We start from the raw sequence: 17871 nt of genomic DNA, 5'->3' as shown, positions 1-17871 counted from the left end.
GGCGATCCAAGATGGACGCGTGATCGGATGAGTGTTTGTGAGCTCCTGAGAACCCGTGTTTGTGCAGATGATACGGTGCGCTCCCCATGTTATTATGAGGAAGAGAACAGGAAAAACTGCTGCTTCTACCTCCTCGAGCACAGTTGTTACTCGTACCATGTCTCAGCCCACATTGGAAAGCTTTGGAATCCGAACACCGGGAACGCTGGTTCAAGCTACTAGAAACTCCGCAACGCCAACAGTGGAACACAGCACTGAGGGAGTTACATTAAGCTCTCCCTCTGGTTTGACCCCTCCGCAACCTGGAAGGATTAGCGGAGTCGAGTTTGGGTCGCACTAAGAGATGTCCGAAATTGGTGTTCTCCCGACGACAGCAGGAGGTCCCGTTCTCGCATCCACTCCAGGTACTTTAACAACAGAAGGGAGGATTATTATCTCCCTGTATAACCCAAGGAGTTTTTTCTCCTGGGTTTTCGAAGCAGAACGATAAAACCTGAAAAAGTAACTATGGATGTACTTTGGGACGCAATTCAGGGGGTAAACACGTCTCTCCAGCAGATATTTGACTCTGTTCTGGGGGAAATAAGAGAACCTAAAGCTAATAACCAACAAATATCAACCAAGGTTGAAAGTTATCAAACTACAATGGAAGTTTTTGATTCTGAATTGAAATCTCTTCAAAATACGACTGTGACTGTAATAAAAGAAAATAAAATTCAAGCACGTAAAATGTAATATATGGAAAATCAGCTCAGACGGAATAATTTAAGACAACTGAATTTTCCGAAATCTTCAAATATATCAGCTATTGAGCTATTAAAAAGATATTTTTCTGAGATTCTGGGTATCCCTGCTGAAGGTCATCCACCTGTGACAAGAACGCAATATTTTAAAAAATCTTTAAGACCAACAGCTGGACTACCAGAACAAAACTTAAACTTATCAGAATTTCTTGAACAATCTGTAGAATCAGAACATGCAACATTACTTGTAACTTTTGCCCTGGAAATGGACAGGAATATAATATTACATACTTACTTCCGCCATATTAATGCTTCTTTCTTAGGCTCAAAAATTCAGATTTTTCCTGATCTAACTAAGGAAACTCAAATTAGGAGGAAAGAGTTAATGGTTTTTAAACCAAGAATTCTTTCATTGGGAGGAATTTTTGTTGTTAAATTTCCTTGCAGATGTATTACTTCTTTAAATGCTGTTAATTACCTTTTTATTTGCCCTAAGAAGTTAGAGGAATTTGTAGTAGCTAAGGAGAGTATGAGAGAAACCCCTGTGATGGTACCCCTTAGTTAGAGTGCTGTATAGGCTTGCATGAATCAAAGTTCCTTCCGATCTTGGAAAATTTATTATTTCTTTAGAGATGTTCTAAAGTATTTTTTTTGTCTATTTCCTACAATCTTGGACCCTGTAATTTTGGGAAAATTTATAAGACTTAATTTCTTTGGAACTGGAATTATTACTTTATAATTGTTGCGTCATTTCTATACATTTGGATGATTTTCATCTCTATTTAAATTATATTACAACTCATAAATAAATAAAATAAAAAATAAAAAAAAAGAGACTGAGAACACTGAAATGAAGGTAGTGACCCTAGACATTCAGCTCCTCAGCCCTTCAGTATATGTCGCATCACAAAGCAGAACGAGAAGGAAAAATATTGCAAACCTTCCTCACAAACTAAACCCCAAAATCCTACCAAACCAAGTTGCTCTTCTATATTTATTTTTGAGCCACTGCGCCTGAATACCTCATCTGAAACAAAAGTACCTAGACTGCGGCAGATACAAACAACCAGGGCAGACAGACCCTGGATTCATCTGCTCCGAAAGGAAATAAAATTATCAGCTAAGACATAATTTTTCCTTCCTTAGCCTCTGCAGCAGATGAATCCAGAAACTGATGGGCTGTACCAAAGCAATCCCTTAAACTGGGTAGGAAGCCACCGCTCCTTGTGAGAGAACCGCTGCCCCAAATCGCGCATCATCCCGCATTGCCACATCAATTTTATAATGCTTCAAAAAAGAATGCTGTGAAGCCTAAGTAGCTACTCAACAATTCCCCTCCAAAGAAAGCATGCTCGTCTCTGCCCATGAAGCAGACCATGCCCATGTCAAATGTGCTTGAAACACCTCCAGCGGGGACTAACCTCCCAGGAGGCACACTGAAACAATCGCCACCTTCAGCCACCAAGCTATAATCATGTTGGGCGCAGCATAGCCTCAACTGGGTCCTGACAGAAGAATGAACAGACGATCCAAACAACAAAATTCATTAGACATCTGCAAATACCAGAGGAGAGTTATACGAACATTCAACAGACGCAGTTATACAAAATTCTTTGGAATGTCCTCTCTCCAAAATGAAGGAAGAAAGAGAGGCTGATTTAGATGAAAAGCTAACATGACTTTCGGCAAAGATGAAGGCACCGTCTGCAAGGTCACACCAGACTCTGTACACTGAAGAAAAGAATCCAGACACAACAACACTTGGATCTCAGAGACTCGACAAGCCAAAGCAATTGCCGCCAGGAACACTGCTTTCAGGGTGAGATCTTAATCCGAGGCTAGCCGCAATGGCACGAATGGTGCCTTCTGCAGAGCACTCAGCATCAGGTTCAAATTCCAAGACAGACAGGATGAAGCAAAGGATGGAGGAAGCCTCGCAAAAAACGCACCACATCAGGATGTGCCGCCAGGGAAGAACCCGATACACACCCCCAGAAACAAGCCAAAGCCGCAACTTGAACCCGGAGCGAATTGTAGGCCAAACCCTCCTGCAAAAAAGCCAACATCTGTGACACTGACGCCTGCACAGGCAACCAAGCGTGAGCTGCACACCAGTCCTCAAACATCTGCAACACGCAGGTATACGCTGTTGTAGTAGAACGCTTCTGAGCCTGAAATAGCTATCACCATGTCCGAATAACCCTTTTATCCCCCTCAATCTCAACCTCTCAAGAGCTAAGACCAAAGCGGGAGATATCCTCCATTAGCACCGGACCCTGATGTAGGTGGCCCAGCAAGACCGGAATCCGAAAAGGCACCTCCACCAGGAATCGTATCATCTGCATACCAAGGACGGCACGGCCAATCCGGAGCCACCAGAATCACCGGCCCCCGGTGACGGCCTATCCTGTGGAGAACCCGCCCAATTAAGGGCCATGGAGGGAACACCAAATCATACAGAGCACCAGCCAAATAAGCCAGACCAGACTCCATGCAGGGTGCTGCAACCGCCAACGAGGAGGTCGACTCCTGATCCTGGCTCCAGTGCCTGCTTAAGTGCTAAAAATAGAAGCCTGCAATGCCAGCACCAACACCTCAAACGAACATTGATCCCAAGGAGGAGCCCAAAGGGCACTCCAAATTCCACAGAGGAATGCAAAGCTAAGGCATAGGGTTTCCGCTTTGGGTTTTTTTTTTACCTATGTGCCTTTAAAGTGAAGCTGCTATAGCCTCCAACACCCCGGTTAACAACTGGCAAGCCAGGAACCACCTCCCGGCAGATTTTTCTGGAGCTCGCAGAAGCTGCAGCCACCCTGCTAGGGGAGATAGAGAATACTGAAGAGGCAGTGGAGCTGGCTGGCCAAGAGGGCACTGAGAGAGTTTGAGTGCTCTCTATCTCCCCTGCTGGTTGATGGACATAACCCATATGTAATGGCTTCATCTGCTGGATGACAAGGAAATGCCAATATCAACACTTTCATAATAAAGCTATAACAGTGCATGCTCTCTATGAACTTTTCACATATACATACTCTCTTACCCCCTTACTAACAAAATGTACTAAATACACTGATTCCCTGAAACCATCCATTAGTGATTGCTAAACCTTCCCCTCCCACCATCCCCCCCTTTCCTACCCCCCCCCCCCCCTTCCCACCAACCCGTTTTGTTTTTTTAATGTAATACTGACTGAAAGGCTGCAGTCCCATTTTGAGGTTTGTTTTTTTTTTTGGTGAGGAAGTCAAAGGCAGCACAGTCAGGAAACCCAAGGAGGAACACCGGGAGCAGGGGAACTGCGGGGTAAGGCAGGGACCTGAAGACCAAGTATGCCCTCAAAGCTGGCTTCCTCGGCCACACACTTTCAAAAGATGGCTCCTCAGCCACACACCCCTTGGGTCAACTGGATACACCCAGCACAGAAGCCCACACACTGCAGAATCCAGGAGCTGGAGGGAATCCATCCACCACCTGCTGGATATATACTGAAGGGCTGAGGAGCTGGACATCCAGGGTCACTGCCTTAATTTCAGTGTTCTCTATCTCCACCTGTTGGTAGGCAGATACAACCCACCAGTTTCTAGATTCATCTGCTGCAGAGGCTATGGAGCAACAGGTTTTAACAATCTGTTGGATATGTACAGAGAAAGAGAGAGAGACGTCAAAGATGACCCCATGGTTACAAGCTGATGAGACAGAGAAGATGAAAATATTATCCTCAGAGATAGAGAAAGGGGGAAGAGGAGAGGTGGGTTTAGGGGGAAAGATAAGCTCTGTCGTGGTCATGTTTATGTGGTAATAGGCGGGGTATAAATGTCTAAATAAATGTTTAGTTTCAGATGGTGGTGAGACATCCAGGCAGCAATGTAAGACAGGCAGGCTGATATTTTCTATATTGTACTGTTAAAAATGAATACAAATTACTGGTTAAAATATATATATATCTTTTACACAAAGGGTGGAAGAGTCATGAATCAGCTTCCCAGATGAAGTGGTGAAGATGAGGGGGGTTTCTGAATTCAAGAAACCATAGGTCAAGCATAGAGGATCTCAGAGGGAGAGGAAGGGACTCAAAAGCTGAGCAACTGGTATGTATCAGCAAACTGGACAGGCCATGTGTATTTCTGAAATCATAAAACAAACATTTCAATAATTTTAGGTTTCAGACTCAACCACTGCTATTTGTGACACAGCAGTAGGAGCTTAAGAATCCAGTGGCTACCTGGAATAGGTTGAATGTGATTTCCTATATCCTAGGGCTCCCAAACCTATCCTGGGGACCCCACTGCCAGTCAGGTTTAAAGAATTTCAACAATTAATACACACGAGATAAAAATTTGCATATGCTGGGTCTCCAAGTGAATTTATATTTGTTTGGATCGGCTATGGAGTCTCCAGGGCAGATTTGAGAAGCCTTGAGATGTCCTCCTAAGCAATGTTCCCACTAAACACCAAGTTGATGTGAGCAAAGAAATTGTTCCTTACACTACTCTGAGTGCTTCTTACAGGTGCAAACACAGATTGCATATATGCACAGGCATACACACAAAAACTCACAGGAAACCTGGACAGAATTCCAAGAGCCACGCTTGAAAGCTTTCCCAGGTTTCACTTGTGGTGTAGCTATATGCTTATAGCTACTCTAAATTTTACTCAGCTACTGGTTGTTTAATGCAGCTTAGTGAGAACACTGCTGCCCCCTATCTGAGCACCACAAAAAAAGGTGGGAGAGGGAGACAGTAGGGGCACTTTTGAACCCAGCAGGGAAGGTCCCTTTCACTGTCTTCCAGCTGCCTTACCCAGTACCTCTGTTATTGATGGTAATATACATACTGTATGCACTACAGGGAATTATGTACAAAAATAAATAAATAAATAAATGAACACCAAAATTATACAACACTAGTAAAAAAGCCCCGTTTCTGATGCAAATGAAACGGGGGGCTAGCAAAGTTTTCTTCTGTGTGCATGTAGGAGTGTGTGTGTCCCTGCCCTCTGCCTTCTCTCCCCTCCCCCCTCTGAGTCCTTCACTGCTTTGCTGTGTTTTCCTTCACTGACTGTTTGCGTTACAGAGAGGGCGGGGCAGACACTCATGGGGAAACCGGATATCTCTCCCCCTTTACACTTCCGGCTGGAGGCTTCATAGAACGTTGGTGTTGCCTTTTATAGAGAGAGATATTAAACAGAAGTTGCAGTATTCTGGAAATATATGCAGGTAATTAACACCTGGCTCTCAGTCAGTCCTAGCTTCCCAGTCCAACTGTAGGTAATGGCTACAGCAGCAGGCTGAGAACCTGGGAAGCCAGGGTTCAAATCCTACTGCAGCTCCTTGAGATTTTGGACAAGTCTCTTAACTCACCACTGCCTCAAGTACAAAACTTAGATTGTAAGCTCTCCAGGGACAGGAAAATACATACTGTACCTGAATGAAATCTGATTTGAGCTATTACTGAGAAAGGTGTGATTTAAATCCAAATCCAAAATCCAGTACCAGGAATACTATGAAGTAACACACTACAAATGTCACTCAGGACCCTACAGAGCAATTCTACCATACCATAATAGCAGTAACTTCCACAAGCCACAAAACAAGGCCCTACCTAGGAAAAGGCAGCACCATAAACATCATGGTAGGCACTCAAATATCAATACACCTGTGAGAAAACTAAACAAGCCAGATTAGTACAGATCAATCCTGCATAGACAGGCAATGCTAATAGAAAACTTTGTCTTTCACACATGTAGAAAAGACAGACCCTCGCCCGGTATAGAATAAGTAACCCCAAACTAAACAGAAATAAGTAGACAAAAATTAAACTGAACTCCCAAGAAGCCAGACTCCGCGTACAATGAACATCAGAAAAACAGTGATGCATGCCCTACTGTACTGTGCAAAATATAAAGACAGAGATAAATTAAAAAAATGTACATATACCAATCACTACATTACAAATTAACAAATACAAATAAAATGAAAAATAGAAAATAAGATGATACTTTTTCAATTAGCATTCAGAGGCTAAAACCTCTTTCCTCAGATCAGGACAGTAATCTACTATTATGACACCCTGTCCTGACCCGAGCAAGGAGGTTTTGGTCTCTGACAGTCAAAAATGTATTAAAATTAGACCAGTAAAAAGATGTCACCTTACTTCTATTTATATTTATTAACCTTTAGCGCGGCTACCATACTACTCCTAAACTAAAAATAAAATGTTTTTTCTACCTTTGTCTGGCCATTTACTTTTCTAATTGTGTTGGTCCCATTCTCTGTCTTCTGCTCACCTGCATCTTCTCTTAACTCTTGCCAGGATTTCCTGTCCATTTGTCATTTTTCTGTTTCCTCCTTTTTCATGCAGCTTTCTTCAATTTATTTTTCTCTCTCTTCATCCAAATTTAATTAATTCCTACTATTCGGTCTTCAATTTACCTCTCTTTACTGTGTCTATCTACAGGTTTCAATCTCTTTCCCTCAGCTCGACTCTCATAGTCTTTTACTCACCAGTCTTTCACTTACTCTATCCTTTCTCTCCCCCACGCATCTGCCTTCTTTCTCTTCTCCCACTTTCTGTCCAGTATCTGTCCTCTTCCTCTCCCCCCCTTTCCATCCAGCATCTGTCCTCTTTAAATCCACCTTTCCCTTTTCTATCTAGAATCTGCACTTTTCCCCCCTCTCATCCAGTATCTGCCCTCTTTCCTACCCAGTATCTGTCCTGTGTCCTCTTTCTGTCCCCTTTTTCATCCTATGTCTCCCTCCTCTTTGAGTCCTTAATCTCCTTTCCCCAAACACTCCAGCCACCACTGCTGCTGCTTTTCCTGACCAGCAACAGCAAAACAGCAGACATCACACACGGGGCTGTTGTTTCTCTTCCCATGACTGCCAGCTCTGCCATGGAACATGAAGGTGATAGAGAGGGCAGGACCTGCAATCACGGTTAGAGAAACAATGGCCCCAGGAGTGATGTCTACTGTTTTACCGCTGCTGCTGGTTAGAAAAAGCAGCAAAAGTAGCAAGAATGGCAGTGGGAGGGAGGTGGGGGGGCCTGCTGAATTTGCTGCAGGGCAGTATTGAACTGCTGTGCGGCAGCCTAAAAAAAAAAGGTGTGCAGCCGTGCAGCTTAGAGGGAACAGTGCTCCCAAGCACATATTGGGGAAAATGTTGGGCAAGCACTTCCACCAACTTTGTGGCTTTGGGGTAATTCAAGAGACCAAGTACAGGCATCTTTGATTCTCATGCAGCCTCCAAGTCAAAAAAGGCAGTCTTGCTCATTATTTGAATAAAACCCAAAAAGCCAGATTCGCAAGTGGAAAACATGCTTCCTCCTGTTGCAGAGGGGATTCCTAAGGGAAATCTGGACAGTAGTCCCTTTGAGGACTATTATAACAGAAAAATGTTCAGAGCACTAGGACTCCATGTAATCTGAATTCTCTAGGTATCAAGTTGGCACTGACCTAGGTGCAGCAGACTGTCATGGTCAGAGATGGATTTCTTCCATGCACTTTAGGAAAGGAATTTGAAGCTGCTGGCCTGCTTCTCTGACATGGTAAGAAAAAACTTCAACTTGACATCAAAAGAAAAACATTTTTCTCCTTAAAGATATGTCTGTAAGAGAAAAAAACAAGCATGGGTCTGCCCAGTGTCCCGATTGCCATTTATAAGTCAGGGTAGGATGAGGTCAATTCAGCAGAAATATATAATAAGAAAACAGAACATTCAGAGGGGATAAAACTCAACCAGGAAATTAAGAATTGACCAAGGCCGGAAGAAAAAAACTTAATAAATGTTGAAAAAGCTGTGAAGCCCAGTTCAACTGGGCAAGAGGAAAACAAAGTCAACAAAGAAGTAGTGCAGCCACTAAAACAGGAAATTCTGCACGAAGAGACAGGGGAGGGGGTAATTGGTAATTAATATGAATTAAGGGAATAACATACAATATTTGATAGCAACATACATTAAATGGCAAAAACCATGTGTTATTTACTGTTAACACATGTTACATAATATTATAATGCAGTACCGTGAGACTACCACTAGGGATCAGTGCCCATTCTGAACAGGTGCCCAAAGAAGCAGAACTGGGGATCACTGACAGACATCAGTGATTGATAAGATAGGACCCCAGGGAGAGGGAAAGAAAGGGGGAGTCATGGACCTTTATTTTGGTTCCTTGAAGATGGCCTCTGGCATTAACGGTCCAGTACTCCCAGGCAGAAAAAATAAGGCAGCTTGCAAGGCAGGGCACAAGTCATGGTTTTCATTTATCACAGGAGCTACTAACCTATGGTATTGACTTATCACAGGTTAACGACACCCATGGTAAATTAAGCTTCGGTAAAATGCAAGATTTGGTAACCTCTCCCTTAGTTTTGGGAAAATGTGTGCCACTCGGTGCTACATACATTCAGTTGACCGAAATTAAATGACTAGTGAACTGTCTTCAGATAAACTATAAAACTGCAAACTGGATGATAAAACTATACAATCTAATTTATGAAATATTTATGCATCAATAACAACAATGTGTATATTAAAAAAAAACAGGTTTTGGCAAATCTGTACAAACTGGCTTGTAGAATTGTTTTCTCTGATCCTTAAACTGGCCCTTAGAATTTATAAACATAAATAGACATATGTTTATGTAGTATACATAACAGTTAACATCATCAGCCTTTGTTAACTGAATCTGATCGTATGGAGTGGGCTCTGTAATTTACACTGAGGCAAGTCACAGGGACACTTGGTATATTTGAAACAGAATTAGAACTTGGAATGCACAGACTGCTTAAATTTTAAAATTATTTTTTATACAAAAAGGTACACCTCAGATGCATTTCAAACACTCAACATTACAAATGTGTTAAATACAACAAAATACCTGATATATAATTATTAAAAACAAAACAAATCACAAGCATGCCATTATTTCTCTCAAACTAAAAATTACCTTGTATCTGTGAAAAAAACCTCATTAAATTTATGAATAAAATTTATGCATCTATCTTTCCGAAGAGCCCAAACAATATATACTGCAGTGAGTGTTTTGAGACTGCAATGTATACTATGGTTTATTGTGGGTTTCTATTAAAAATAGCAGTCCTTTTCCCAGAGATGGTCACATTTAGTTGAATAAACAATTTACTTGCAGGTGAGTCACTATTTTCAGAATCTAAATCGGCTTGGTTATTCCATGCAGCATAACTTGTCTAATTGGAAATTATTAAAGGTTTATGTGAAACATTTTTGAATTAGAAGCATTGACAGTTTACTGTTATAAGAACAGATATGACACTAAGATTTGTGTGTAAAAATTCACAGCGCATGCCTTGTTGAAACTCTTCTAAAAAGGTTAACAGTAATTAAACACACAGGTGGTTTCAGAGGCAGTGCAATACTTAAAGAGCAGAACAGGGCCTCCAATTAGGGGCTGCCTTCAGAATTAAGGATGACAAGGCCTCACTAACAAGAAACCTAGAGCTATTTTGTTTTCCAGATTACGTTTACACTCATCCTTAAAGCTGTACAAGTCTGTCTCAGAAGGAGCAAAAGAATTACAATTCTTGGCTGGCAAAACATCTAGATCTTGCCCCTCTGTACCCTCATTCCTCATCCCGCCACCTTGTACATTAGCTGAAAATGTTAATGAAGGGGTAAGAGTTCCATACCTGGTGATGGGCAGGTCGAGGCCCCGCAGCAAACTAAAGAAAGGAGCAAGAGAGAGACAAACATAAAAAAAGGAAAGGCACAGAGAGTCAGAAATGCCACACAAAAGAGCCAAACCAACTAAAACAGCAGCTCACCACAAGGCCCTTTTACGAAAGAGCATTAGATTTTGCAGTTACCAGGCCTTAGTGCAAATCTAATATAGCTACTGGGGGCACTAAATGGACCCTTGCTAACTGCACAAGTATTGGTTAGCACAGAGTTTGCTCATCATACCCCACCTGGTTATTGCCCCCTCAGACAACATGCTCTTAATATGGGAATCTGCACATGGAAACAGTTACTGCGCTAGTTCATGCGTTAACTGCCTAATGTGCTTTAGTAAAAGGGCACCAATATGTGCAAAAAAATTATAATAATTAACCACCACATAAAACAGTTCAAGCTCTACTGTAGGACAGTGACAGACAGGAACTTGGGACCCACAGGTTGAGACCTTTAAAGGGACAGTGATCAGTCTAAGTTAGACCAAAAACAGCCAAAGTCAGTACCTATCTTAAGGAATTTTCATCCCTGAAAACTTCATATTAATTTGACTATGTTTATTACTGGTGAACAGTGCCAGGCCAAAATCAGCAGCAACTTAAACCTCAGTTTACCCACATCACAGGCAGCAGAAGCTAAGATTCTTCATTACTTTCACAGAGACAATGAGAAGAGAATTCAGTGTGTTTGGCCCATGCAAAACCACAAACACCTCATACAGCCCTACTTTGCCATGTCTTCTCAGCTCCTAGTACCCAAAGACATGCATGAGTTTGGACATGAAGGCACAGGAAAGGCACCACTTGGTCACACTAGACATCATACTTGTTTTCTGTTCAACCCTTTCACTGTGTTAACACTAATCAGCTGTAATGCCAGCTGGGATGTTCTGTTTAGTAATATGGACACACATCAAAAATAAGTCACAAATATTACCACCACAATTATATATAAACATTTCAATATGTAGTGCTGTGCTAATTAATTAAAACCACCTTCCTCTCCCATAACAAAGACAGTAGTTTAGATCAATAGATACACGGAGAATGGCTTGCGACTTCTATACCATCACTTGCCACACAAACACAATTACCATTTAAATATCACCTCCCACCTGTATCAGGTCAAATCAGCTCTTAAATTTTCTTTGTATGCATGAGCCAGTCTTACAACTCAGGAGCACTCTGAAAAACCTCATTGTCACCATCAACGTCAAGTAATGGTGAGATGATTGGTCCTTACTCAGTTTTCCAATAATTTAGGTCTTAAATACACCATTGTATTCCAGTCCTCTCCTTTCCTTGTAGCACCACACTAAGGTGACTTTTCACTTTCTGTCTCTCTCAATCCCATCGCCATCTCCCCGGAAGTATCTTCTCTTTCAACCCACTTCATCCTCAGTCTCTCTCAACCCTGTCGTGATCACAATCAACTTCTCCAACATCACCAAAGAACAAGAGCCCCCTAATGGGCTGCTGACTCAAAAGCTTCCTAGAAGCTGCATCTGCACCCAGCCACAACCAACAGCAATATTCAAATTGTAAAAATATTTATAAACTTGAGCACTAGCAAAATACTTAGCAGCAGAAAACAAAGGGGACTTTCTGCTTTTAGCTACTGCTTTTCTTTTCATTCTGTTTTTTTTCCTTGTTATATTCTGCCGTTTTCTGGCTGTTTTTTTTCCTTGTTATATTCTGCCGTTTTCTGGCAGTTACTTTGGGGGTTTGGAGGAATTTCTGCTCTATACTGGGTTTGTTTTCTACATCTCTTACTCGGAGACTATTTCATTCTTGTCCGTTCTGTGGACCAGAAATGGCACACACAGAGGAGTTGCCCACTAGGCACAGGCTGGAACAACTACAGGCATCACAGCAATTAAACATTGGTTGCCCGAACCTCTGGATTTGATCTGTCTTAACTTGAAGGCCAGGATTTCTAGCTTCTGTTACCACAACACAGTAACATAGCGGATCACAGAAGAAAGACCTTTAAGATCCATCCACTCTGCCCACAAAGGTAAACTAAGCCTATGGTATGATGCAACACAACACTTGATCTGTCCTTGCCATTTTCAGGGCACTGACCGTAGAAGTTTGCCCAGTATTGGTCTTGTTCCCCAACTACTGTTAGCAGAAATGCTTGGATTAAATGTTGAGATCCCCTGTTTTGGTCTCTAAGGGCGATAAACAGGTCTGTTTTCAGGATGACCACAATGAATATTCATCAAATATCTGTAGTGACTTGGGGCTAGATGCATCAACCAAACGTTAAAAAATCTAAATCGTAAAAGTGCTTAACGAATTTGAAACAACGAAGAATACACAAAAAAAAAACCAGCTCAGAAATGTTCGGTGCGGTATTGAAAAGTACAATGTATCATACGTTCGTAATCTCAGTCGTTAATTTGCCCCTTAAGCATGCGCAGAGCAGCCAAGCGTTATGCTGGCTGCTCTGAGCATGCCACAAATGTATTAAACCTACGTAGGTTGCTTACGTCAGACTGGGGCGTGCAAGGGGGGGATTGGATCTAGCTCTCCTGCTAGATCAGAGAGCATAAAGGCTTGCAGGTCCCGGACCTGCAAGCCTTTCTGATCTAGCAGGAGAGTGCAGTTGAAGATGACTCTAAAAAGAACCGACCCTCGTAAACCCCCTTTTGTAACAAAAGACCTCTTTCACTGTGATGGAACAAGAAGGGAGGGGGAAGGGGCAGCTTGTTTATAGTACTGGGAAATTGGCTTCAGGGGATAGCAGAGAGTGTTAATTTTCAAAGCTGTGGGAGAAGGAGAGAGAGACAGAATTTTTAAGCTGCAGGGAGAAGTGGGGAGCAGTGTCTGTATGATCTGGGGGGGCCGGGAAAGCCATCCATACAGGACGCCTCTGACGAGCGCCTTTGCCCCCTCCCGATCCTTTTTTGAGGTATGTTTAGTTTTGTAGTGATGCAGGGGGAAGCGGAGAGCCACGTGTTTGTATCTCACTTTTCTTTTTAAACATGCCGGCTTGGACTTTTATGGTGCAGGAGGCAGCGGGGAGATGACAGCTCAGGCCTTAACGACAGGTCTGAGTTCACGTTAAATTTCTGACGGTAAATGATTCGTTGCAATCGTCGGTATGGTTAGTGCATTCCGAATTGTCCACATTTCAATGGTAGTTTCTCGTTTGCATTCCGTTTTCGTTAATGCATGCAACGGTTAGGAATTTCCTTCGTTAAAGGGTTGTTAGAGGGTCGTTAAGGTTTACTGCATCTAGCCCTTGGTCTGAGAACAGAACAGATTAACCCTGAAAAAATACTTGTTTGTGGTCCTCAAGGGCCAGAAGTAAAAACCCCTAAATTAGACAAAGTTCCACTACACAGCATAACAAGTAACCTTCTCAAATGGGCCTTCCAAGACCTACCTGACAAACACGGAAAACATACACCACAAGAGGAAAAATAGACCCGGTTAAATTTTGGCAACAGATCTACTTCGACAGATGGACAATAAACACAGACACAACCCAATTCCTCTCAGAATGGGATAATAGATGCAAATTAATACTAGACAATATTGCCCCAATCCAAACCAGAACCTCGCACAGAAGAAACTCAATACCATGGTTCAATGAAGAACTGAAAAACCTCAAAACACAAGTCAGGAAACTAGAACGTGCGTGGAACAAAAAGAAAGATGATCCCACTCTTGACGCCTGGAAACAACTCAGAAGAAAATATAAATATTCCATAAGACTAACCAAAAGACAATACTACAAAACTGAAATTGGACCACACTACAAAGACATGCACAAACTCTTCCAACTCGTGAACAAACTATTGGATACTACTCCAGTTACCAACTACAGTAAAGACACACCAGGAGTTGATGATCTAGCGAAGTACTTCAAGGAGAAAATCATACAATTACGACTCAAAATACCTACCAGCCCTATCAAATACACCACACTCCTAGACTGCCTAGACCCAGACTCTGGAGTTTACCCAGCAGACAGAATTTGGACTGAATTCACTATGCTACCGGAAGACCTTATCTCACAAACACTTAAAAAATTCGCTAAATCTCACTGCAAACTAGATATTTGCCCAAACAACCTCATGAAGTTGGCCCCACAACAATTCATAAAGGACCTAACAAACCACCTGAACTTCATGCTACAAAATGGACTCTTCCCTAGGGAGAAAGGTAACATCTTACTTACCCCCATACCCAAGGATGTAAAGAAAAATGCCAATGAATTAACGAACTACAGACCAGTAGCTTCTATTCCCTTACTCACTAAAATAACAGAAGGTATGGTGACCAAACAACTCACTGAATATCTAAACAAATTCTCGATAATACATGACTCCCAGTCAGGATTTCGCTCTAAACACAGTACTGAAACCGTATTAGTTACGCTCACGACCAAATTCAAACAACTGATAGCAAACGGAAATAACATACTACTGTTACAATTCGACATGTCGAGCGCATTCGACATGGTTGACCATGGAATTTTATTACACATCCTTGAATACTTCGGAATCGGAGGTAAAGTCCTCAAGTGGTTTAAGGGGTTCCTAACCACACGCTCATACCAAGTGACTTCAAATTCGACCACTTCAGCTACATGGACGCCTGCATGCGGAGTACCACAGGGATCCCCCCTCTCACCAACCATTTTCAACCTAATGATGATACCCTTGGCCAAACTACTATCGAATCAGAACTTAAATCCATTCATATACGCTGACGACGTAATGATCTTCATCCCATTCAAACAAGATCTAAGAGAAATAACTAACGAAATCAAGCAAAGCCTACACATCATGAATTCCTGGGCAGATGCATTTCAATGTGAAACTCAATGCAGAAAAAACCCAATGCCTAGTACTCACCTCACAATACAATAAGAACAAATTTACCACCATCAACACACCTAAACTAAATCTACCAGTCTCGGACACCCTAAAAATTCTTCGAGTCACTATTGATTGACACCTGACACTTGAGAACCATGCGAAAAACATAACTAAAAAGATGTTTCACTCAATGTGGAAACTAAAAAGAGTCAAACCTTACTTTCCAAGGACTGTCTTCCGCAATCTGGTACAATCACTGGTACTCAGTCATCTGGACTACTGTAACTCACTTTACGCTGGTTGCAAAGAACAAATACTTAAGAAACTCCAGACTGCCCAGAACACGGCAGCCAGACTAATATTCGGCAAACCAAAATACGAAAGCGCAAAACCTTTACATGAAAAACTACACTGGCTCCCACTTAAAGAACGGATCACATTCAAGCTATGCACCCTAGTCCATAGAATCATCCATGGCGACGCCCCAGCTTACATGTCGGACCTAATAGACCTACCACCCAGGAACGCAAAGAAATCTTCTCATACATTCCTCAATCTTCATCCCCCTAAGTGCAAAGGCCTGAAATACAAACTAATGCACTCATCTACCTTCTCCTACATGAGTACGCAATTCTGGAACGCGTTGCCATGTCACCTGAAAACGGTCTATGAATTGACCAACTTCCGTAAACCATTAAAAACTTATCTCTTTGACAAGATATATCACAATGAACACATGTAACTGTACAACCCTTAATACGTCCAGCATTATCTTATAATGCCTTTTGCTCTTACATTATCATGTATCTCATCTTCATGTAACCCAAAACACTCTGTAAAGCCAAATGTATACTCTCTTCTATTTCAGTATCCATGACGAATTGTAAGCCACATTGAGCCTGCAAAGAGGTGGAATAATGTGGGATACAAATGTAACAAATAATAAATAATAATAAAAACCAAACAAGTCATTTTGTCCATATGTTCCAATGAGCTTCCCATCATTCCTAGGACTCCTGACAGCACCCCAAGTAATTAAATCCAGTAAATGAAAATAGATCCCAAAATGAATATTTACACAGAGCAGAAAAGACACTGCACACAGTTGGTAGCTGCTTCTTAATGCCAGCAACAAGTTGTGCAGCTATACCAGGATCAACAGCACTGGGCTGATTAATCAAGATGACATTTGCATAAACTTAAAGTACACTGCATGGTAAGAAATCATTAAAATGCATTAATATAATCACAGAGCAGATTAGCAGCAACCCCGGCAATCACAATGTGCATGGCAAAGCAGCTTACTTTTCAGCAAGAATTTTTATAAACAAGAGATTCTTTCACGTTTACTCTAAACTATACAAATGTATTAACAGAAATTCTCCCTTTCCTTAAGTCAAACACCAGTTTATCAAAGGCAGAAAACTCCTGAGCAAATATGTGCACATTTTCCAGCACAAAAAAACCATTAACAAAATATAAACATAAAGGGAAAAGCTGGATAGCTGTGTGGTTCCAAGCTTGAGCTCCAGCTGGAGCTCAGAAAGCTATAAAGGCATTGCTTCATTGAGCTCTCACATGACACTAGACACATGAAGATGAAACAAACAGGAGGTACCCCATAAATTAAACCGTAAACACCACTGACTTTGTAAAGAACCTGATCCTTTGGACGAGTCCGAACAGAAGTGGTCTAATTTTGATACTAACTTCCCACCAGGGCCGCCGAGAACCCCAGCCGGGCCTGGGGCAGAACCGGACCACTGAGAAACCCCCCCCCCCCAACACACACACACACTCAGACCACCGCTGCCGCGGTCCTGGGCGGCACACAGCAAGACAAGACAGACCCATTCCGGAAGCAGGCAGGAAATAGCTTGCCTGAGCCAGGCCCAAGCTTTCCCTTGGAGGCTGGGCCCAGGGAATTTTGCCCCCCCCCCCCCTCGGCGACCCTGCTTCCCACCCCCACTCCATGTCTAGCATACAGAAACATACTTCTCTACTCAGAACTGACTTATGAAAACCTCAGATTGAAGCAGTGAGAGTAAAATTATCCAATAAGTCTCCAGTTTGCAAAACTTTGCCCAAGGCCAGACTGATCAAGAATCCTTACAGCCAAAAAAAGGAGGATGTGTTCCAAAAGAAAATCCACCAGTAATAAACAGCCACAGTCATTCTTGTCAAACCTTTCCTTACCCTTCCAACTACACAGGAAGCCAATTTTTCCAAGTAAGGTCATAGATGTTTTGAATTATGAGTTGTATGGTAGCCACAAAGTGAACTGTATGAGACAGATGCAATCAAACACAACTGGTTTCCAAACACTGGGGGAGGGGGGAAATATGGAAGATACCTTCAACCTGAGGGCCAAATTACCCATCTCATCACTGTTCCACAGACAGCTCTTACTAAGTACAGCTCTACAAGTTACTCTTCAGGTCATGTTTTCCAAGTCCATGCACTGAATAAATGATTATCAAAATAAGACCTTTAAATATATTAATTAAGAGAGCAAAATACCTCTAATTCAACACTGATTTTAGGACAGACAGGAAAGTAATTGGCAAATCTTGCTAAATTGAAATCTGTCA

The 17871-nt window shown here is 42.1% G+C and overlaps 1 protein-coding gene across 9 annotated transcripts in view; it reads right to left on the bottom strand.

Annotated features, from left to right (window-relative positions):
* Positions 1 to 17871, bottom strand: part of EIF4G3 (eukaryotic translation initiation factor 4 gamma 3) — a 419008-nt gene that overhangs the window by 266995 nt on the left and 134142 nt on the right. For 7 of the 9 annotated variants that reach the window (XM_030222062.1, XM_030222064.1, XM_030222063.1 and 4 more), the window contains one exon: positions 10404 to 10436. The exons of 1 other annotated variant lie outside the window; for it this stretch is intronic. In XM_030222062.1, the coding sequence (XP_030077922.1) occupies positions 10404 to 10436 (33 nt within the window). Of the gene's footprint in view, positions 1 to 8192; positions 8282 to 10403; positions 10437 to 17871 lie in introns of those variants that run through there. One more of the 9 variants, XM_030222070.1, reaches the window with a different exon arrangement.

This window comes from Microcaecilia unicolor, chromosome 13, assembly GCF_901765095.1.
Source record: "Microcaecilia unicolor chromosome 13, aMicUni1.1, whole genome shotgun sequence".
NCBI lineage: Eukaryota > Metazoa > Chordata > Amphibia > Gymnophiona > Siphonopidae > Microcaecilia > Microcaecilia unicolor.
This window is presented reverse-complemented; position numbering and strand designations above follow the sequence as displayed.